This window comes from Eubalaena glacialis, chromosome 1, assembly GCF_028564815.1.
Source record: "Eubalaena glacialis isolate mEubGla1 chromosome 1, mEubGla1.1.hap2.+ XY, whole genome shotgun sequence".
NCBI classification, from domain to species: domain Eukaryota; kingdom Metazoa; phylum Chordata; class Mammalia; order Artiodactyla; family Balaenidae; genus Eubalaena; species Eubalaena glacialis.
The window spans coordinates 188601085-188626345 of record NC_083716.1 but is presented as its reverse complement, the minus strand read 5'-3'; the positions used below and the strand labels follow the sequence as shown (position 1 = coordinate 188626345).

Sequence of the window (25261 nt, the reverse complement as noted above, 5' to 3'; positions counted from 1 at the left end):
GTGGAATGGTGAAGAGTGAAGCCTTGATTGTAGTGGGAGTCTGTAGGGCTAATTCCTTTTAGAAGAGGGAAACAGGAAATAGCAGGGGTAGTCAAATGATAACAATTAATTCGTTATGATAGAACAAAAGAGCAGGAAAGCCGTTATATAAATATACGAGCATTCAAGATCATGAATATCTATGTTTGGTTAAGGTTGGGAAAAAGCCAGGTTCTAAAGTTTTGATCCCTTGCAGTTTATTCCCACTTGATTTTAATATTAGACCTTCTTACAATTACTATCATTTCTGAGTAACATAGTCATGAAAGAGGTAAAGGTAGAAACAGGAAATGTAGGCATCTGATGAAGAGAAAGATGAAGATAGGAAAATAGCTAAAAGGAAATGTAGAATTGAAGGATTTTTGGTTATTTTTTGAGGGGAATGCATGGGAATTAAAACATGTTTACTGGTTAAAGACAGGAACAAGTAGACAGAGAAAGGTTAAATATACACAGAAAAGGTTAGGTATTTGAAGGGAGGAAACTTAATTTTAGAAGGTGATTTCTTTCTTTTAGATTGGAAAGAGATATAAATGCATCAATGTAGTTAAATTTCCAGGGTAAGATAATTTAAAGGAATTCACACCTACTGTCCTATATGTACTCTGAGAATGAGGCCAGATCATCTGTTGAAGTGATGGAGAGTGAGCTTTTTGGAGAATTAAAGAGAGTGAAGGTTTGAAATAGCCGTTAATTAAAAATGGAATAAAAACTACAAGGGAGAAGTAGAATACTTGTTTAACAGTTACATACCTCTCTAAGCACCTTATAAATATTAGCTCATTTATTCATCATAGCATCTCTATGAGATGTGTTCAGTTATTATTCCCTTCTTACAGATGAAGAAAATGAGGCACAAAGTGGTCACGCTGTTTTGCTAAGGGCACCCAGCTAGTAAGTGGAGGAGCCAGGAACTGAGCTTTGGTGGTCAGGCTCCAGAGTCCATGCTCTTAACCACTTTACAATGCTGATGGCAATGATATAACTTTATTTGGCAGGCTTAGGTACATAGGTGTGGAATTTCAAGAGACAAAATTTTAGATTCCTCCAGGAGAGGAGCTCAGAGCTTGAGTGTGATGATAGTAGAGAGATTAGTTGATGAGATAAACCACAGAATGCAGACTGGATGGAAGAGGTAGGGCAGAGGATAAAGAAGCAGGGTCATAGAGGGGCTCAGAGACTTGAATCTTTGCTGTTTTCCTAAGGTTTTAGATTCTTTATGAAGCCAAAGAGTTAGTTTGCTAGAAGTAAGGAAGAGGGATAGTTGGAAGAAGCAGGAGCTCAGATTAAGACAATATGATTATGAAATGTAATTAAGAGAGATGAGGAGTTTCTGGGGAAGACAGGGTAGCACTGGGGTATAGCACTGGTAGTAGATCACTGAGGTCCAAAGGAGTTAAAAGGCCTGAGCAGCAGAGGAGGTCAAGAAATAATGAGTTCAGGGTGTTGGGTGGGGCATCTCTATAAATATTGAAGTCACATATGAATCACTCAAGATGACACAGGAAACAGGGTGGAGAAAATGGCTGCAGAAACCAGCAATTTGCAATGTGAGTTTGATGAGGGAATGAGAGATGGCGTAAGATGAGAGATCAGGCTGACGTAATGAACAGACTCCAGACAGTGGAGTCATACAGGCCAACCAACCTTTCTTGTAGCCACCTGCTTCTGTGAGTGTGATAGGGAAGCCAAAATGGCCATTCCATCAAGATGTGTAAACTGGCAGCATTCCTGAAGAGCTTTTTAAAGCGGTTGAACTTTTGAAATGATTAAAGCCTTAAATTACCTTAGAGGTCCAACACATTAGCAAAGTAAATATTAGCACAGTTAATCTAGCCCATATAAAACCATTATCACGTAAGTACAAATAGGGCCCCAAGGATATGGATATGTTTTAAAATGTGGGAAAGTGGAAGGAGGAAGGGAACACAGGAAATTGAGGTTTTGGCCATGGGTAATGTGAACAACTAATATAAAGGAGAAAGAGCCAGCAACCATGTACATGGAGAACCTCTAACATGTGCCCTAGGAATGATGTAGAAAAGGGGAAATGTGCAAACGAGCTATATCCTTCTCTTAGTTCAGAATACTCAATAAAAATTATGTTAGTAATTTCACATGCATTGGTATGTGCTTTCCCTGTTCTAACAATGTTAAGAGCCTCAGAAACAAAAAATAAATGTTTATAGAAAAAAAAATCCTATCCCTGAATCAGAAGGCAGGCTAAATTACATACTGTTATAGAACTAACTACTTAATATTAGAGGAAATTATGTTTTAGTCAACAAAAATTCAGATTTGCCTTGGTGACCTATACTGTTGGTTACCTGCCAAACCATCACTGCTCCATCTTCTTCCTTACCAACAGAATCCTTTTTATGCCACTGGATATTAGCATCTATACATAATACTAAGAGGTCCTATAATAACTAATATTTTCTGAACTAGAATAGGTCTTAGAGAACATCCAATCCAGCTAAACTGGGCAGAGGGAGACATGATGAAAAGCAGTAATTCAACAACTCTGACATGGAGTTTCTTGAGTTATGAATACGAATTAGAATGAAGTCCTTTATCCATATAAATGCATAGTTTTGATTCTTAATATCCCCAAAGTACAAAATAACCTCCAGCAAAAGAAAACAAGATAAATGATGGAAAATTTCTAAATGATTATAATCACAGGCTGTGTGGTCCTGGAAGTACCAAAAGTTCTGAATTTTCTATCCATTTCCAAAGATTTATCAAAGGGCCAAATTAGTTTATGAATGCTCTTAAAGTTCTATTTTCTACCATGAGTACAACCACAGTGATTCAAAACCAGTGTAAGTTTTACCTGAACTGACCTCGCCCGGTCAGTGTGGAAATGGCTTAATCTGACAGGTGCTTTTTACGTGGCGATATACATTTGTGTGCATGTATGCACAGGTCTGCGTGTGTGCATGTCTGTGAATGTGTATGTGTCCTTATGCTTGTGAGCCATCCAGAGGTTATTACATCAAGAAGCCTCTGCTCTTTCCCCAATGCCCATCCTCAAGGCAGGTCCACCCACACAATACCAGAGCAGGTGAAGTCAATTCTACTAAGATTTACAGGGCTGGAAAATGGAGGGGGACTACCAAGGAGAAGATTATAATCAACATTGTTTTCTGGCATATCAGTACTCCTCAAAATTATGCTCTTATCTGAAACTAGCCATCTCATCACTCTTCTCTCCTCCCTTTCTTAACACAGTTTTATTTAAATGCAATTCCACTCTCTTTCCAAGCTTGCCTTCTAAAAACTAAAAACTAAAACACTGCATTATAGAAGCCATTCATTTTAGAAAACTGTCCCATTACCACTATTCTCACTCAAACCTACCTTTTGATGTACTTCCCATGCACACCCCTCAATAAGAATATCAAAGTATCCAGCAAAACCAGGTAATTCCCAAGAAGGAAAATTTTTTTCTCCTTAGAAAAATAATTTTCTCCATATCAGACTTTAGCAAAGGAGAACCATGGCACATGCATTCATAGCCACACACCTCCATAGTGGACTTGGTAAAAGAAAAAGAAAAGAAGAATGGAAACATTTAACATTCAGTTGGGTGGTCCAAAGACACTGGAGATTGAAGAAATATATTTAGAAGTTAAAAATATTTTTGTAGGATAATTTTCATTTGAGATTGATTTTAACCTATATAACAGGATGTGTTGCTTATAAAAAATGATGGTTTATCTGCTTCCGCCTAAAAATTAATAGTCATACAATATAGGGACCATTCATTGAATTGACCTTGGAAGGATATTTCTGGTCCATTGATTCCTCCTTTATATTATTCATTTATGCTAGGTAAAATTTTGTCTCCATGTCTTGCATAATGAAGAAACAGAAATAAAAACTATAAATGGAAAAGAACACTTCTCCAGGGTCATTTAATTCAAATCTTTTTAAGGGAAGTTCTTTCTTCAGTTTTAATTATCTAGTAATAGCCATTGTTTTTCTACTATATCCAATAGTATTTCTACTCTACAAGAAACAAGTTTATTTCAAATATCATTTCTCAAACACATAGTGCTTACCATTAAGCAAAATTTCTTAATTTATTTTACAAATTATTTAAAAGGGATGATAAAAATTTTAAATTATTCATGTTACATAAATATGACATGAAAGATATGAATTAGGTCATGGTGTACACTTCCTAAGCTTTTTTTTTCCAGACAACACAGTTGTGAGAGCAGTATAAAATGTCCCTGTGTGTCCACTATTGCATATGTGATTTTAAATCTCTAAAAGCAATCTAGCATCTTTTGAAGTACCACCTACATTTTTTCCACCACCAGTAATTTAACACAATAAAAGAAACTTCCTTGAATATTCAAAATGCACTGCCAGCCTGCTAGCACTAAAGCACATCTTCTGTTGAGTACCAAAGGTAGTACCATATTGCCCTTATGCATACTTTAAATGTACAGTCCTCAATTACCTTCCAGGTGCTTCTTCAATAAAACCCCATTTTACCAATTCAAGCTCATATCCCACTGACACAAACAGTCCTCTCCGTTTGGTTGTATCTTCTTTCTCTTCAATAAACATGATTTTTCCCCCCCTTCATCTCTGTTGTTCTTGCCACCAGGAATGCCATCTCCCTTATCTTCTACTCTTACTTGAGTGCCTCTTTTCCAGAAAGCTCTTCCTGAGTCTTTTAGTCTGTATGGTGCTCTTACTGTCATTTAACTTTCCATTGTTCTGATTTCTGTTAACTAGTTTATTCTTATGCTTTTCTGTAAGCTTCACCTGTTCTTGCATTCTGAAACACATTGGAAGTTTCTCTACCAAACTTTGTTTATTCATTGTTCATTTTTGTATAATTCAAATTTCTAGAAACACTAAGTCAACAACCGATGTACAAGAAAAAATAATAATGAAACAAGGCTTTACTTGTACAAAAAAACTACATTCAGGATCCCTTTTCCCTTATTTTGGAATGCAATTTCTAAGTGTTTCTCATGCTGGCTACCAACAGGGACGTCATTTCAAATTTGGGTCTGATATTCCCCCTCTTCCTTATGGTGCACAAGGTAATACAGTGGTTTTCAAATTTGTTTTTTAGGGACAGATTTTTTTTTTCAAACTCATTCTTACCTAGAATTTCAAATATGTAAAAGAGGTGCAGCAGAATAACCCTTATTAAAGAGAGTGCAGTGTGTGAGGGGTCCTGCCTGCTTGGCCCTTCCACAGCCCCACCAGTAGCTCCTAGGGCTCCTTGGAGGAATTCTGGAGGCACCGTGTAGAAACAGGAGAAAACCTGACCTTGGCTCTGCTCTCTTTTCTCTGTTCAGACTTGCGCTTGAGTCTCCTCAACCTTAAAAACAATGAACTTGATCATCAGAGACCATTCGTATAAACTACAAAGCCTCATAATGCAAGCAGTACTCAAGTGAATCAAAAAAGATTCACACCTAGACTATTTTGGTGTTCTATTGTTGTATTGAGTCAATATTTTTAGAAACTTTCTTATGAAAAACATTGGTTGATGTTTGATAAAAATTAGTATCGAGGATTGATTAAAGATTTGAACAATTTGGGGGGAGTTATTTAGATTCTGGTTTGTGAGTACCTTTTATTGTCAGTAAATTTCAGTTTTGAAAATTCTACTTTGAGTTAGCATTTCAAAAAAGGAAACCAAAGTTTGTATTCAACATTCACAACTTCTAATCTTCTGTATTCCTTCAAGGAAGCAAGCAGTGTAACATAGTGTTCCTACATAGAAACAGTCTGGTATAAATATCAGTCAGATATTTGCTTTGGCAGGTGTTCATTTAACAGAATGTGTGAAGAAATACACAAACCTGGTGTCAGACAAATGCCATTAAAGAGTACTATCATTCCAGTTAATAAAATATATTGGTGAAATTAGCCATTTCATTTTGGCTGTATTTAAAAAACTATTTCTACGGGGCATTGATTCACTTGTAAATGGAAAAAAAGTCAGGCAAAACACCAATACAGTAAGTTCCACTTGATTCCGAGCAACCTGTTAAATAAACCGTTGCTGCTTTTAACTGCAAAGTACTTAAATGTGACTGCCAAAGTCTATAATTTTTTTAGAATTCCTGGTTTCTCCATCAGACAAACTTGACTCAGCTATCAATATAAAAGTGACTTAGCTGTCAATTTGGCTTGATCAAAACAACTTTTGATACTACTAATCTTTTTACCAAAACTTTTCATTTTACAAAATTGATTTATAATGTGAAAATCTCAGTGAAAAACCCAGTTCATCTATGTGCATGTATGTGTGTGTGTGTGTGTGTATATATATATATATATATATATATATATATATATATATATGAATAGACATAATTTTAGAAATATTTATTGCTAAATAAAGTTATTTTTAGTGAATTAAACTTTGCAAATAAAAGTTATACATTTATAAAACTTACTGCAAATTTAATTTTTTGACTGGAGTGCCCTTGTTACTGACAAATTATATAAAATTTTAAATATACTTAAAGTAAGAATCATTCAATCCATGTACACTTTTTTTTAATTCAATTAATAGTTGTGTCATGCTTTTGTACAAGGAGATTTACTTGACCCAGATAGGAATTGAGTACTAAGATTTAGTTTCTGATACCCAGAAACTTGCAAACTAATGAGGGTCATAATGAGGAACGTCAGTATAAGGTTATTATCATCTTAGTGGTACAGGCAAGTGCTTTAAAATGTCACTTAAAAAAAATGTTGAAAAGCAAGTAAGGTCAGAAAATGAATCAAAGGGGAACTTTTTTGCCTGGAGAAGCAGTGAGAGATTCCTGTTCACACTTTCTTTCCCTTTTCCTGTAGAACCAACATCAACCAGCTTTAAAAACACTGTTATTAAAAAAGGAAAAAAATTTCTGGCAAGGGTGAGGAGAGTGATTTTGACTTGGGAAATGCTGACGGAGAGGGGAAGGGTAAAGAAGTAAGATAAGAAAGAAAGGGAACTAACATTCACTGAGTACTTAGCAATTGAACTTTTATGTCTATTATGACATTATGTTTCTTCTTAAAGGAAACCAGCTAGAAAGCTATTGAAACCACTGAGGTATAAGCAGGAATGGAAAATGAACAAATAGAATTTTTTTTATCTTGGCTCTGTTCAACTTTGTTGCAGTTGACCAGTCCTTGAGGGAAGAGTATCTAGCCCCAAACTAATAGAGAATGTTAAATAAGATTTTCTTTCAAACTGTATTCATTCCTTGAATTTAGTAGATCATCAATGTTTTTAATTTGTTTGTTTGTTTTTTTTGGCTGCGTCGGGTCTTAGTTGTGGCACGCAGGATCTTCGTAGAGGCATGTGGGATTTTTTTTTTTTTTTGCATTGCACGGGCTCTTCGTCGTGGTGCGTGGGCTTCTCTCTAGTTGTGGTGTGCGGGTTTTCTCTTCTCTAGCTGCGGCGCACGGGCTCAAGGGTGCGTGGGCTCTGTAGTTTGCAGCATGCAGGCTCTCTCGTTGAGGCATGCGAGCTCAGTAGTTGTGGGGCACGGGCTTAGTTGCCCCGTGGCATGTGGGATCTTAGTTCCCTGACCAGGGATCAAACCCACTTCCCCTGCATTGTAAGGCAGATTCTTTACCACTGGACCACCAGAGAAGTCCCTTAATTTGGTTTAATTAAGCTATAAGTTACAATGGAAAATGGGTAAATAAAGGTAATGCTCAGAAGATATATTATGAAATAAATTTTTGGAATAGATGCCACCCATAAGCACTTGAATATAACTGCTACTGATAAGACCCACAAGAAGTATAGTATAGCCGTGAAAAGACACTTGAAAGTTGGTTGCATATTTCTTTCTAGAAAGATGTTGAGTTTTGGGTCTTTAAGGGAAAGATCCCATTATTTTTCGATAGCTGAAATACATCAAAATAAAACCCCAAAGGAAAACATTCTGACAGTTAAAATGTTGTAGTTTCATTTTTAAAAACAACTTCTAACTTTACTATACATTTGTGTTTCATTTATCTACACCAGTTCTTTATTTTATGTTCCGAAATAAATTTCCCTCAAATTTCTAGCAGTAATAAACGGGAGTCTGGTTTTTCCCATTTCTCCAAAGTTAAATATCTTAAGAGTAGAAAGACAAGAGGTAGGCAATAATTTGAAGTTATGTATGCCTTCCAGAGAATCTGTATTTAGTTCATTTGTATGTTCAACTGGTGAGAATCTATTATCATTGGTACATTTTTACATTATATATCATAGAATTAGAGCGCATCTTGTCTGAAGACGATGTTTCTAAAGAAAGAGCCAGATATTTGTGCTTAAGTGTAAAACTCCGTAGTAGGAAATGATGTTCAAAAGTAAGGTTAAATCAGCCTTAGTGTTTATTTTAAGACTATAAGAATTATTTGATAATTGCTTCTGTTAAGAGCTAGCTACACGCAAGCTAAGCTGAAACATTGATAGGAATGGACTTGCACACCATACTAAATTAAAACTGTATTAGTTTCACTTTTAAGAGGAGACTTTTTCTGAACTTCTCTGGTTCAGTCTAGTCACATCAATATCAATAAATCAAAATTCCTCTAATTATTTTATTATTAACATGCATATCTTGATATGCTGCTTCCTACATTATAAAATAGTAGCATTAAATGCTGTGAAATTCCATATTTCACTTCTTGTGGTATGCAGAGTTCCCATAGAAAATGTATATGCCATGTATTGGACACTATTAATTTTGACATCATAAAGTTGGAAAAACTTTTAAATTGGTTATTTAAATATGGTTCTTAAGGAAAAATTGCTGTAGAACAGGATTAGAAATTTTTTTTTCATTAAGAAGCCAGATAGTAAATGTTTTAAAGCTTTGTGAGCCTAATGGTCTCTGTCACTACTCAATTCTGCCATTGCACCACAAAAGCAGCCATAGGCAATACATAAATGAATGAGCAGGGCTGTCTTCCAATAAAACTTTATTTTCAAAAGCAGGTGGTGGGTCAGGTTTGGCCTCTGGGCCATAGTCTGCTGACCACTGTTATAGAACATATAAACATTTTACATTTTCTCTGTTTAACAAAGATAATTGAACCACACTTCTCACTCTCTATAGTTTATATATATAGTTAATATATAATATATTATTATGTGTATCGATATATATTGAGATTTGTGAGAACCAAACACATGGGAAAGGACTTTAAAAACTAGAAGTATTGATCAAAGGGTACAAACGTCTAGTTAAAGATGAATAAGTTCTGGGGACCTAATATATAGAATGGTGATTATAGTTCATAATACTGTACTATATATTTGCAAGTTGCTAATTGAGTAGATCTTAAATGTACTTACCACAAAAAAATGGTAATTATGTGACATGATAAAGGTGTTAGCTAACACTATGGGTGGTAATTATTTTGCAATATACTCTAAGTACCAAATCAACATGTTGTACACTATAAACTTATACAATGTTATATGTCAATTATATCTCAATAAATCTGGGGGGTGAAAAAAAAAACTAGAAGCATTTCCATCTATAAATGAAAGGCATTATGATTATAAACAGGAAATGTTCAAATATTCATATGTTAAATGGGCATTATCTACCTGCAAACTTATCAGGATACCTTTTCTAATATAGTCAGCAAGAATTATTTCATGTTTCTAACAGTTGGGGAGATTTGGAAATATCTATTATTTATGATCCTCTATTATAGTTAATTCTATCATAAATAGGAATTTTGTTTGAAACTAATTTGGTGTATTTGGGCACTGTATTTCAAATACATGAACCAGCACTATATCTTTTCTCTTCTTCTACACCTAAAAAATAGGAAGGCACTAATTTTTTTAAATGAAATATAAATCCCATTAGTATATTAAAATTGGTATCACTGCCATATGATTATTGGGGATGAGGAAATTAGGATAAAAAGAAATGAGCTAAAGAACAGTAACAGCACAGTTGACAAGGGAAGCTGATATCACCCTCACATGGAAAAGCAGAGGAAGTATTAAATCTGAAATTCTCCATGTAAAGTGGGAAATATAAGTTCTGACCCAGGCTAGACAAAGGCATTCCTTTAAATTATTTTAATGTGAAGACTGTTCAGATTAAAAATTGTGATTTATCCATAATAAACTATCCATAATAGATTAAAGAATTCAGATTACAATGACAAATAGCTCACAGATTTATTACATGAAAATATTTCTGCTTCAAAGGCAACAAAAAAATTGCTTCAGAGTTTTAGAGAAATATGTTTTGAGGAGCTTCAAGATGGCGGAAGAGTAAGATGTGGAGATCACCTTCCTCTCCACAAATACATCAGAACTACATCTACATGTGGAACAACTGCTACAGAACACCTACTAAATGCTGGCAGAAGACCTCAGATCTCCCAAAAGGCAAGAAACTCCCCACGTACCTGGGTAGGGCAAAAGAAAAAAGAAAAAACAGAGACAAAGAATAGGGACGGGACCTGCACCAGTGGGAGGGATCTGTGAAGGAGGAAAGGTTTCCACACACTAGGAAGCCCCTTCGCGGGCGGAGACTGCGGGTGGCGGAAGGGGGAGCTTCGGAGCCATGGAGGAGAGCGCAGCAACAGGGGTGCGGAGGGCAAAGCGGAGAGATTCCCGCACAGAGGATCGGTGTGACCAGCGCTCACCAGCCCGAGAGGCTTGTCTGCTCACCCGCCGGGGCGAGCGGGGGCTGGGAGCTGAGGATCGGGCTTCAGAGGTCGGATCCCAGGGAGAGGACTGGGGTTGGCTGCGTGAACACAGCCTGAAGGGGCTAGTGCGCCACAGCTAGCCGGGATGGAGTCCGGGAAAAAGTCTGGACCTGGTGAAGAGGCAAGAGACTTTTTCTTCCCTCTTTGTTTCCTGGTGCGCGAGGAGAGGGGATTAAGAGCACCACTTAAAGGAGCTCCAGAGATGGGCGCGAGCCGTGGCTATCAGCGCAGACCCCATAGATGGGCATGGGACGCTAAGGCTGCTGCTGCAGCCACCAAGAAGCCTGTGTGCAAGCACAGGTCACTCTCCACACCTCCCCTCCCAGGAGCCTGTGCAGCCCGCCACTGCCAGGGTCCCGTGATCCAGGGACAACTTCCCTGGGAGAACGCACGGCGCGCCTCAGGCTGGTGCAACGTCATGCTGGCCTCTGCCGCCGCAGGCTCGCCCCACATCCGTACCCCTCCCTCCTCCCGGCCTGAGTGAGCCAGAGCACCCGAATCAGCTGCTCCTTTAACCCCGTCCTGTCTGAGCGAAGAACACACGCCCTCAGGCGACCTGCACTCAGAGGTGGGGCCAAATCCAAAGCTGAACCCCGGGAGCTGTGCGAACAAAGAAAAGAAAGGGAAATCTCTCCCAGCAGCCTCAGGAGCAGCGGATTAAATCTCCATAATCAACTTGATGTACCCTGCGTCTGTGGAATACCTGAATAGACAATGAATCATCCTAAATTGAGGCGGTGGACTTTGGGAGCAACGATATATATATTTTTTCCCCTTTTTCTCTTTTTGTGAGTGTGTATGTGTATGCTTCTGTGTGTGATTTTGTCTGTATAGCTTTGCTTTTACTATTTGTCCTAGGGTTCTGTCTGTCCGTTTTGTTTTTTTTTTATTACTTAAAAATTTTTTCTTTTCTTAATAATTATTTTTTATTTTTTATTTTAATAACTTTATTTTATTTTATTTTATCTTCTTCTTTCTTTCTTTCTTTCTTTTCTTCCTTTTATTCTGAGCCGTGTGGAGGACAGGCTCTTGGTGCTCCAGCCAAGCGTCAGGGCTGTGGCACTGAGGTGGGAGAGCCAAGTTCAGGACACTGGTCCACAAGAGACCTCCCAGCTCCACCTAATATCAAACAGCGAAAATCTCCCAGAGATCTCCATCTCAACGCCAAGACCCAGCTCCACTCAACGACCAGCAAGCTACAGTGCTGGACACCCTATGCCAAACAACTAGCAAGACAGGAACACAACCCCATCCATAAGCACAGAGGCTGCCTAAAATCATAATAAGGCCACAAACACCCCAAAACACACCACCAGACGTGGACCTGCCCACCAGAAAGACAAGATCCAGCCTCATCCACCAGAACACAGGCCTAGTCCCCTCCACCAGGAAGCCTACACAACCCACTGAACCAACCTTAGCCACTGGGGACAGACACCAAAAACAGTGGAAACTACGAACCTGCAGCCTGCGAAAAGGAGACCCCAAACACAGTAAGTTAAGCAAAATGAGAAGACACAGAAACACACAGCAGATGAAGGAGCAAGGCAAAAACCCACCAGACCTAACAAATGAAGAGGAAATAGGCAGTCTACCTGAAAAAGAATTCAGAATAATGATAGTAAAGATGATCCAAAATCGTGGAAATAGAATGGACAAAATACAAGAAACGTTTAACAAGGACCTAGAAGAACTAAAGAGCAAACAAACAGTGATGAACAACACAATAAATGAAATTAAAAATTCTCTAGAAGGGATCAAGAGCAAAATAATTGAGGCAGAAGAACGGATAAGTGACCTGGAAGATAAAATGGTGGAAATAACTACTGCAGAGCAGAATAAACAAAAAAGAATGAAAGGAATTGAGGACAGTCTCAGAGACCTCTGGGACAACATTAAACGCACCAACATTCTAATTATAGGGGTTCCAGAAGAAGAAGAGAAAAAGAAAGAGACTGAGAAAATATTTGAAGAGCTTATAGTTGAAAACGTCCCTAATATGGGAAAGGAAATAGTTAATCAACTCCAGGAAGCACAGAGAGTCCTATACAGGATAAATCCAAGGAGAAACACACCAAGACACATATTAATCAAACTATCAAAAATTAAATACAAATAAATATTAAAAGCAGCAAGGGAAAAACAACAAGTAACACATAAGGGAATCCCCATAAGGTTAACAGCTGATCTTTCAGCCGAAACTCTGCAAGCCAGAAGAGAGTGGCAGGACATATTTAAAGTGCTGAAAGAGAAAAACATACAACCAAGATTACTCTACCCAGCAAGGATCTGATTCAGATTTGATGGAGAAATTAAAAGCTTTACAGACAAGCAAAAGCTAAGAGAATTCAGCACCACCAAAACAGCTTTACAACAAATGCTAAAGGAACTTCTCTAGGCAGGAAACACAAGAGAAGGAAAAGACCTACAATAATAAACCCAAAACAATTAAGAAAATGGTAATAGGAACATACATATCGATAATTACCTTAAATGTAAATGGATTAAATGCTCCCACCAAAAGACACAGACTGGCTGAATGGATACAAAAACAAGACCTGTATATTTGCTGTCTACAAGAGACCCACTTCAGACCTAGGGACACATACAGACTGAAAGTGAGGGGATGGAAAAAGATATTCCATGCAAATGGAAATCAAAAGAAAGCTGGAGTAGCAATTCTCATATTAGACAAAATAGACTTTAAAACAAAGACTATTACAAGAGACAAAGAAGGACACTACATAATGATCAAGGGATCAATCCAAGAAGGAGATATAACAATTGTAAATATTTATGCACCCAACATAGGAGCACCTCAATACATAAGACAAATACTAACTGCCATAAAAGGGGAAATCGACAGTAACACAATCATAGTAGGGGACTTTAACACCCCACTTTCACCAATGGACAGATCATCCAAAATGAAAATAAATAAGGAAACACAAGCTTTAAATGATACATTAAACAAGATGAACTTAATTGATATTTATAGGACATTCCATCCAAAAACAACAGAATGCACATTCTTCTCAAGTGCTCATGGAACATTCTCCAGGATAGATCATATCTTGGGTCACAAATCAAGCCTTGGTAAATTTAAGAAAATTGAAATCATATCAAGTATCTTTTCCGACCACAACACTATGAGACTAGAATCAATTACAGGAAAAAATCTGTAAGAAATACAAACACATGGAGGCTAAACAACACATTACTTAACAACCAAGAGATCACTGAAGAAATCAAAGAGGAAATCAAAAAATACCTAGAAACAAATGACAATGAAAACACAACGACCCAAAACGTATGGGATGCAACAAAAGCAGTTCTCAGAGGGAAGTTTATAGCTATACAAGCCTACCTTAAGAAAAAAGAAACATCTCAAATAAACAACCTAACCTTACACCTAAAGCAATTAGAGAAAGAAGAACAAAAAAACCCCAAAGTTAGCAGAAGGAAAGAATTCATAAAGATCAGATCAGTAATAAATGAAAAAGAAATGAAGGAAATGATAGCAAAGATAAATAAAACTAAAAGGTGGTTCTTTGAGAAGATAAACAAAATTGATAAACCATTAGCCAGACTTATCAAGAAAAAAAGGGAGAAGACTCAAATCAATAGAATTAGAAATGAAAAAGGAGAAGTAACAACTGACACTGCAGAAATACAAAGGATCATGAGAAATTACTACAAGCAACTCTATGCCAATAAAATGGACAACCTGGAAGAAATGGACAAATTCTTAGCAATGCACAACCTTCCGAGATTGAACCAGGAAGAAATAGAAAATATGAACAGACCAATCACAAGCACTGAAATTGAAACTGTGATTAAAAATCTGCCAACAAACAAAAGCCCAGGACCAGATGGCTTCACAGGTGAATTCTATCAAATATTTAGAGAAGAGCTAACATCTATCCTTCTCAAACTCTTCCGAAATATAGCAGAGGGAGGAACACTCCCAAACTCATTCTACGAGGCCACCATCACTCTGATAACAAAACCAGACAAAGATGTCACAAAGAAAGAAAACTACAGGCCATTATCACTGATGAACATAGATGCAAAACTCCTCAACAAAATACTAGCAAAGAGAATCCAACAGCACATTAAAAGGATCATACATTATGATCAAGTGGGGTTTATCCCAGGAATGCAACGATTCTTCAGTATATTCAAATCAATCAATGTGATACACCATATTAACAAATTGAAGGAGAAAAACCATATGATCATCTCAATAGATGCAGAGAAAGCTTTCAACAAAATTCAACACCGATTTATGATAAAAACCATCCAGAAAGTAGGCATAGAGGGAACTTTCCTGAACATAATAAAGGCCATATATGACAAATCCACAGCCAACATCATCCTCAATGGTGAAAAACTGAAACCATTTCCACTAAGATCAGGAACAAGACAAGGTTGCCCACTCTCACCACTATTATTCAACATAGTTTTGGAAGTTTTAACCACAGCAATCAGAGACAAAAAAGAAATAAAAGGAATCCAAATTGGAAAAGAAGTAAAGCTGTCACTGTTTGCAGATAACATGATACTATACATAGAGTATCCTAAAGATGCTACCAGAAAACTACTAGAGCTAATCAATGAATTTGATAAAGTAGCAGGATACAAAATTAATGCACAGAAATCTCTTGCATTCCTGTACACTAATGATGAAAAATCTGAAAGTGAAATTAAGAAAACACTCCCATTTACCATTGCAACAAAAAGAATAAAATATCTAGGAATAAACCTACCTAAGGAGACAAAAGACCTGTATGCAGAAAATTATAAGACACTGATGAAAGAAATTAAAGATGATACAAATAGATGGATAGATATACCATGTTCTTGGATTGGAAGAATCAGCATTGTGAAAATGACTCTGCTACCCAAAGCAATCTACAGATTCAATGCAATCCCTATCAAACTACCACTGGCATTTTTCACAGAACTAGAACAAAAAATTTCACAATTTGTATGGAAACACAAAAGACCCCGAATAGCCAAAGCAATCTTGAGAAAGAAAAACGGAGCTGGAGGAATCAGGCTCCCTGACTTCAGACTATACTACAAAGCTACAGTAATCAAGACAGTATGGTACTGGTACAAAAACAGAAATATAGATCAATGGAACAGGATAGAAAGCTCAGAGATAAACCCACACACATATGGTCACCTTATCTTTGATAAAGGAGGCAAGAATATACAGTGGAGAAAAGACAGCCTCTTCAATAATGGTGCTGGGAAAACTGGACAGCTACATGTAAAAGAATGAAATTAGAACACTCCCTAACACCATACACAAAAATAAACTAAAAATGGATAAAGACCTAAATGTAAGGCCAGAGACCATCAAACTCTTAGAGGAAAACATAGGCAGAACACTCTATGACATAAATCACAGCAAGATCCTTTTTGACCCACCTCCTAGAGAAATGGAAATAAAAACAAAAATAAACAAATGGGACCTAATGAAACTTAAAAGCTTTTGCACAGCAAAGGAAACCATAAACAAGACGAAAAGACAACCCTCAGAATGGGAGAAAATATTTGCAAATGAAGCAACTGACAAAGGATTAATCTCCAAAACATACAAGCAACTCATGCAGCTCAATATCAAAAAAACAAACAACCCAATCCAAAAATGGGCAGAAGACCTAAATAGACATTTCTCCAAAGAAGATACACAGATTGCCAACAAACACATGAAAGAATGCTCAACATCATTAATCATTAGAGAAATGCAAATCAAAACTACAATGAGATATCATCTCACACCAGTGAGAATGGCCATCATCAAAAAATCTAGAAACAATAAATGCTGGAGAGGGTGTGGAGAAAAGGGAACCCTCTTGCACTGTTGGTGGGAATGTAAATTGATACAGCCACTATGGAGAACAGTATGGAGGTTCCTTAGAAAACTAAAAATAGAACTACCATACGACCCAGCAATCCCACTACTGGGCATATACCCTGAGAAAACCATAATTCAAAAAGAGTCATGTACCACAATGTTCATTGCAGCTCTGTTTACAATAGCCAGGACATGGAAGCAACCTAAGTGTCCATTGACCAATGAATGGATAAAGAAGATGTGGCACATATATACAATGGAATATTACTCAGCCATAAAAAGGAACGAAACTGAGTTATTTGTAGTGAGGTGGGTGGACCTAGAGACTGTCATACAGAGTGAAGTAAGTCAGAGAAAAACAAATACCAGATGCTAACACATATATATGGAATCTAAAAAAAAAAAAAGAAAAGAAAAAAATGGTCAGAAGAACCTAGGGGCAAGACGGGAATAAAGATGCAGACCTACTAGAGAATGGACTTGAGGATACGGGGAGGGGGAAGGGTAAGCTGGGACAAAGTGAGAGAGTGGCATGGACATATATACACCATCAAACGTAAAATAGATAGCTAGTGGGAAGCAGCCACATAGCACAGGGAGATCAGCTCAGTGCTTTTTGACCACCTGGAGGGGTGGGATAGGGAGGGTGGGAGGGAGGGAGATGCAAGAGGGAGGAGATATGGGGACATATGTATATGTATAACAGATTCACTTTGTTATAAAGCAGAAACTGACACACCATTGTGAAGCAATTATACTCTAATAAAGATGTTAAAAAATATATATATGTTTTGCAGTTTTCAGAGTCTCAAAAGAATCTTAATTATATAAATTATGATATCCACATTAAGTGTTCTTAGGAATACTATCATACTTTAGAGAGTGACGACTTTAAAAATATTTTGTTATATATTACATAACCTAAGGAAACATTTCCAGTTAAGCAGGTGCATATTACATAGTTTGCATTTTTAGAACACATAGGGGAGACTAGGGTATTTTAAAAGATACGGGAACTGACAATTCCAGTAACATCATCACTATTTGAATTAGGATCAAAAACTAGACAAGTTAGTGCTAATCAGATGTTTTTCTGACCTATAGAAAATGATTCAACCCTCCCACGTCCAGTTACGAGAGAAAAAATTAACGAGTTGCTTAATTATTATTGTTTTCTCCAGGTTTGGGGATGTTCTCTCTAGATTCTCAAGTCAGATATGGATTTGATGCATACTTCTATATTAGTACTTATCATATTACATCATGGGTATTTTATATTTGCACACATACATCCCTAGTGCTTAACACAGTGCCTGGCACTTAGTCACACTTTATTGGTTAAATTGAATTAAAGACTGTACCACAAGGAGTTCTGCTGTCACTGATATTAACAGTGTTAAGATAGATGATTTCTCAATATGCTGCTACCATGCAAATAACTTTTCTACAAGCTATCCAAGGAGGCATTAGATGGACAAAGTTGTCTTTCAGAGTAAGGAAGGTACTGTGTTGAAATTTCCTAAGGTGCCCAATTACCTTAGATTTTAATTACTTCTTAATAAATGGTTTTAATAATAAACTTGCACTATTAAAACCCACTATTATTTTGAGATAATCTACTGTTAGGAGTAAAGATTAAAGAGGCCTTCAATAAGTGGTGCTGGGAAAACTGGACAGCTACATGTAAAAGAATGAAATTAGAACACTCCCTAACACAATACACAAAAATAAACTCAAAATGTATTAAAGACCTAAATGTAAGGCCTGACACTATAAAACTCTTAGAGGAAAACACAGGTAGGACATTCTTTGACATAAATCGCAGCAAGATCTTTTTTAATCCACCTCCTAGAATAATGAAAATAAAGACAAAAATTAAAAAATGGGATCTAATTAAATTTAAAAGCTTTTGCACAGCAAAGGAAACCGTAAACAAAACAAAAAGACAACCCTCAGAATGGGAGAAAATATTTGCAAATGAAGCAACCAACAAAGGATTAATCTACAAAATATACAAACAGCTCATGCAGCTCAATATCAAAATAATAAACAACCCAATTAAGAAATGGGCAGAAGATCTAAATAGACATTTCTCCAACGAAGACATAAGATGGCCAAAAAGTACATGAAAAGATGCTCAACATCACTAATTATTAGAGAAATGCAAATCAGAACTACAATGAGGTATCACCTCACACCGGTCAGAATGGCCATTGTCAAAAAATCTACAAACGGTAGAGATGCTGGAGAGTGTGCGGAAAAAAGGAAACCCTTTTACACTGTTGATGGGAATATAAATTGGTACAGCTTCTATGGAGAACAGTATGGAGGTTCCTTGAGAAACTAAAAGTAGAACTACCATGTGACCCAGCAATCCCACTCCTGGGCATATACCCAGAGAAAACCGTAATTCAAAAAGATACATGCACCCCAATATTCACTGCAGCACTATTTACAACAGTCAGGACATGGAAGCAACTTAAATGCCCAACAGAGGAATGGATAAAGAAGATGTGGTACATTTATACGATGAAATATTAGCCATAAAAAAGAACAAAATAATGCCATTTGCAGCAACATGGATGGACCTAGAAATTGTCATACTGAGTGAAGTAAGTCAGACACAGAAAGACAAATATCATATGATATCACTTATATGTGGAATCTAAAAAAAGGGTACAAATGAACTTATTTACAGAACAGAAGTAGAGTCACAGATGTAGAAAACAAACTTATGGTTACCAGGACATAAGAGGGGGAGGGATAAATTGGAAATTAGGATTGACATACACACTATTATATATAAAATAGATAACTAATAAGAACTTGCCGTATAGCGCAGGGAACTCTACTCAATACTCTAATGGTGTAAATGGGAAAAGAATCTAAAAAAAAAAGAGTGGATATATGTATGTGTATACTGATTCACTTCGCTATACACCTGAAACTAACACAACATTGTAAATCAACTATACTTCAATAAAAATTAAAAAAATAAAGTTCTACAACTCTTAAGAAGAATATCAACACAACTAAAAGAAAATTGGTAAAGGATATCAATATGTTTATATTAAGTTTTTAATTCAAAATATACCATAAATATATGTAAATATGTTCAATTTCAGAGTTAAGAAAATATAAAAGTAACAACTAGAAAAAAAAAAAGATTAAAGAGGTCCTTAAACCATCACTTCTCTGTAGCCCATCTATGGGGCATTAAGATGTTCTATAGATGATCTGCTGCTGTGAGAATGGTTAGATTAAAACACCAAAGATAGTATTTTTCACACAAGAAGCCAGGAAGATGTTTTTCCTTTAGAAACAAAGGAGTTTTAACATATAATTCTAATGCAGATAAGTTTCTTTAAGAAAGAATACCTGGAAGAGGGAAGTGGAGATTTGTCTCAATTGTTAATGTGGTTATTTTCCGTATAAAATATACACTACCTGTAGACATGCCTGACCTCTCCAGGCCTGAGGCATACATTATATTTAGAAGTATTTTGACTTATGCCTCAAAGTAAATGAGTACCAGCCTGTCCATCTAAGGGTACTTATTGTTTGGGGCCTGTGCATTGTGTACAAGCATTTGTGCTGCCTCTTCTTGACTTGTATTTTCATGGCTGGTAGAAGAGAACTGCTTCAACTTCTTCCCCTTAAAACCAGGCCCCAGCCCTACCCCAAATTCCACATTCCAGCTGAGCTGATCTATTGTAAATACTGAATGTTTTGTGTCCTCTCTCATAGCCTTTTTGTACCTTTGCCTGCAGAGAGTCCTCTCCACTCCTTTGTTTGCTGTTTCCTCTCCTTAGGACAGTCTCCCACCCTTGGAAGCCCATGATCTAATTCCTGTCCACACTTCAAGACCTGATTTAGCTGGAAACTACTATAGAAGCCATCCCCAGCCCTTCCAGACTGAGTTGTGTCCTTTTATCAGTGCTCCTGGAGAACCTGTGCAGAATTGTCCATTCACTTCTTGTTTTTCTCCCTTTTAACAGTGTCACTCTTGATGACAGGACCAGTGTCTGATTCATTATCATACCTCCAGCAATACAAAAGCAAGGAGGCAGGCAGCATGGAGAAAGAGCTAAGATTTTGGAGTTGTTGAGGCTGTAGAGTTTAGAATTAGTGTTACTTTAGGCAAGTTTAGAGAGATTTCTCTATGGCTTGGTTTCATAATCTGTAAAACATAATACTGTCTACTTTGCAGCATTCTTAATAAGTACTCAGATATGTACTTGGTGCCGTTTTTAAGCACTTTACATGCATCATTTCATTTATTCCTCAGCACAACCCAATGAGGTAGGTAGTGTTATTATTCATATTCTATAGTTAAGGAAACTGAAACATTTCAATAGAAAGATTAAGTAACTTACCCACAAATACCTGGCTAATAAGAGCATAGCCCAGATTTGAACCTGGGCAGTCTGACTCCAGAACACTTATAAGCTCTGTACTGCATTTCACTTTCTTTCATAACTTCTGGAGTGTGGTTCAAGTAACTGGATTGAGTTGCCAATTCTACTAGATAACATAAGGGTTGTATTTGAGGATCTTCATCTGCATGTATTTTCAGCTTTCAGAAAGTCTCACAAGGCAGTACTTCTGCTTTCTATTTAGAGTATATTTAAAGTAAATTGTATAGATTCAAAAACTATTGTAATAAGGACAAGTCCTTCTTAAAATGTGTTTTCAAGGTATGTTATTCCAATTTAAAGAGCAATATTAAATATTTAGAATAATTACAGATTCTTGCCTTAACCTGTTTTTCTTATAGGCCTTAATACATAAACATATCAAATTCTTGCTTCACTTCTGGTCTGACCTTGGTACTAAATGCTCTCATGTGAGATAGTACCTCCCTAGGCTTCCAAAGCATCCTAGTGTGTCTAGGAGGCCCCAACCTTACTCAGACAGGAAGCCAAATCCCTCTGCTTTCAGCCCTCTTTATTTCCTTCGTCAATATATTTTTTCTAAAAATCTATGTCCACAGTTGTTTGTTCTTATTTCTGTTTGCAGAAAAAGATTATCTCCCAACAGATCTACAGATAAGAGATTAAACAAACTCTGCTAAGAATCAAAACTCCTCTTACATTAAAATTCTCAGTTCTAAACAGTCCCTCTTCTATTTCAAAACATAGCAATTTAACTTTTCTTGAAGGGATCAGAGAGTTGTGGTGGGTCTTGAATGTGCAGGGTTTAGACTTCATCCTGTAGTCACTGGAAAGCTACTGATGATACAGAAGCATGGTGTAAAATGCTTTATGAAGATCTAGCTGGCAGGTTTTAGGAGGGATTTAGAAGAGAGTTAAGAGAATTGAGACTGCAAGGGAACAGATAGTTGCAATATTGCAGATGTAGGGTGTTCTCACTTGGGGAGGGGCAGAGAGAACACAGAGGGCTGCTTTTGAAAAAGAATGTGAGGCAAGAATCCATGTGCTGTCTGACAGGATAAAGGAATCCAGGGGAAGAGGGAACAGGAAGAGCAAGGGGTTTCTCTGTTGTAAAACCAAAGAAAGGATGATATAAACAGAGATGGGGAGAGCTGATTTGGGCAGCAGGTATGGGAAGTGGTTTAGGGTGCTAGACAGGAGATGAGGAGGAGGATGAGTAATTCAACTACAGACTGTTTCATGTAAGGGCATTACATATGCATCTTATATGTTACATATAAGATTCTTTTTGAGTTGAAAATTAATATATTCTAAAAACCCCAAAGTCTTATTCTTTTTTTTTTTCAAAGAATTTTTTTTTTTTGATGTGGACCATTTTTTAAAGTCTTTATTGAATTTGTTACAATATTGCTTCTGTTTTACCTTTTGGTGTTTGTTTTGGCTGTGAGGCATGTGGGATCTTAGTTCCCTGACCAGGATCGAACCTGCACCCCCTGCATTGGAAGGCGAAGTCTTAACCACTGGACTTCCAGGGAAGTCCCCCGCCCTGAAAGTCTTATTCTTAAATTCTGTTTCTCCTAAGTAATTTCCAAATCATAAAAAACACGAGTCATTATTTTTTTAAAACTAGGACATCTAATTTAGTCATATAAGAAAACTGAAAATGCTTTTTGAATATCCAGCAAATATTGAGACACTTAGCATAACACTTCTTTCTAGAAATGACATGTTTAACAAATGATCCCTCAAATTCTCCATTTGCCTTAAAATAGTCCTTTCAAAGTATGTTCTCTGCCTAGTGAATGAATGAATGAATGAATAAGAATATATAGCTAGTGGGCAGTTATTTTTAAACTGTATAAAGGTGACCAAAAATAAAGATGTCAACTTTGGAGCTATCCACATATTAGTGACAGTTAGTCAAGAAAAACTCTGAGGGAGTGAGAGCCAATACAGAAGAGCACAGGGTCTAGGAATATATCTTGTATTACAGCCAAATTTAAGGTATAGAGAGAAGAGTGAGAGCCAAGGAAGAAGGTTGGGTAGTGTCACAGAAATGAGACTGATAACAGTCCGTGGCCTGTTAGGAAATGGGCAGCACAGTAGGAGGTGAGCACGGGTGAGTGAGCGAAGCTTCATCTGTATTTACAGCCGGTCCCCATTGCTCGCATTACTGCCTGAGCTCCGCCTCCTGTCAGATCAGCGGCGGCATCAGATTCTCATAGGAGTGTGAACCCTACTGTGAACTGTGCATGCGAGGGATCTAGGTTGTGCGCTCCTTATGAGAATCTAATGCCTGATGGTTTGAGGTGGAGCTGAGGCCGTGATGCTAGCACTGGGGAGCGGCTGCAAATACAGATTATCATCAGCAGAGAGGTTTAACTGCACAGAGACCATAATAAATCAATTGCTTGCAGACTCATCAAAACCCTATCAGTGAGGGGACTTCCCTGGTGGCGCAGTGGACTCCACGCTCCCAATGCAGGGGGCCCAGGTTTGATCCCTGGTCAGGGAACTAGATCCCACATGCATGCTGCAACTAAGAGTTCACATGCCACAACTAAGGAGCCCGCCTGCTGCAACTAAGACCCCAAGCAACCAAATAAATAAATATTAAAAAACCAAAAACAAACCCCTATCAGTGAGTGGCAGTGAAAACAAGCTCAGGGCTCCCACTGATTCTGCATTATGGTGCGTTGTGTAATTATTTCATTATATATTACAATGTAATAATAGAAATAAAGTGCACAATAAATGTAATGCACTTGAATCATCCCGAAACCATCCCCCGCCCCAACCGGTCCGTGGAAAAATTGTCTTCCACAAAACTGGTCCCTGGTGCCAAAAAGGTTGGGGACCGCTGCGATAGAAGATCTGGGAGGAGGAGGTCTAGAAAAAATTGCTGTGTGTGCATTCTAGTGGAAAAGCCAGTGAGTAGGAGAGGATGGAAATTGTGCTAAAAACAACAGTGGATATAGGCATAAAGAAAGTGTGTGACACAGTTGGGCTTTTGGCATTTGTTCCACACCCACAATTTACAACGTTGGTTTGATTCACAAATGCCGGTAATTGCAGATCAGCCCTCACCTTCATTCTGCACCCTGATGATATATATAGTTTGCTTAAATTCTCAGTGCAGCTGACCATGTATCATTGTGCCAATCACAATTCAGGAACCTTTCTTTACTTGCCAGGTATTGTTTGAGTGTGAAAAAATAAAATCAAGTGACGCAAGTAGCTTTTCAGTGGCCGTATTGTTTGCCGAAGCTATGATTGGATAAGGTCCAGTAATACCTTTAGGATAGGTCCAGTAAAAAGGCAATGTGTATTTTATGCCAACAAACACATGAAGGGATGCTCAACATCATTAATCATTAGAGAAATGCAAATCAAAACTACAGTGAGATGTCATCTCACACCAGTCAGAATGGCCATCATCAAAAAATCTACAAACAATAAATGCTGGAGAGGGTGTGGAGAAAAGGGAACCCTCTTGCACTGTTGGTGGGAATATAAATTGATACAGCCACTATGGAGAACAGCATGGAGGTTCCTTAAAAAACTAAAAATAGAACTACCATATGACCCAGCAATCCCACTACTGGGCATATACCCTGAGAAAACCATAATTCAAAAAGAGTCATGTACCACAATGTTCATTGCTGCTCTATTTACAGTAGCCAGGACATGGAAGCAACCTAAGTGTCCATCGACAGATGAATGGATAAAGAAGATGTGGCACATATATACAATGGAATATTACCCAGCCATAAAAGGAAACGAAATTGAGTTATTTGTAATGAGGTGGATGGAACTAGAGACTGTCATACAGAGTGAAGTAAGTCAGAAAGAGAAAAAGAAATACCATATGCTAACACAAATATATGGAATCTAAAAAAAACAAATGGTTCTCAAGAACCTAGGGGCAGGACAGGAATAAAGATGCAGACGTAGAGAATGGACTTGAGGACACAGGGAGGGGGAAGCGTAAGCTGGGACGAAGTGAGAGAGTGGCATGGACTTATATACACTACCAAATGTAAAATAGATAGCTAGTGGGAAGCAGCCGCATAGCACAGGGAGATCAGCTCGGTGCTTTGTGTCCACCTAGAGGGGTGGGATAGGGAGGGTGGGAGGGAGGGAGACACAAGAGGGAGGAGATATTGGGATATATGTATATGTATAGCTGATTCACTTTGTTATAAAGCAGAAACTAACACACCATTGTAAAGCAATTATACTCCAA

General features: G+C 37.4%; 2 protein-coding genes across 4 annotated transcripts in view; one reads left to right on the top strand and one right to left on the bottom strand.

Annotated features, from left to right (window-relative positions):
* LOC133091621 (uncharacterized) overlaps positions 1 to 25077 on the top strand; it is a 35468-nt gene extending 10391 nt beyond the window's left edge. The window contains exon 5 of the mRNA XM_061190980.1: positions 24693 to 25077. Within this exon, the coding sequence (XP_061046963.1) occupies positions 24693 to 24910 (218 nt within the window). The 3' untranslated portion in view covers positions 24911 to 25077. The remainder of the gene's footprint in view (positions 1 to 24692) is intronic.
* ITPRID2 (ITPR interacting domain containing 2) overlaps positions 1 to 25261 on the bottom strand; it is a 103350-nt gene that overhangs the window by 48658 nt on the left and 29431 nt on the right. The gene's annotated exons all lie outside the window — the stretch shown is intronic.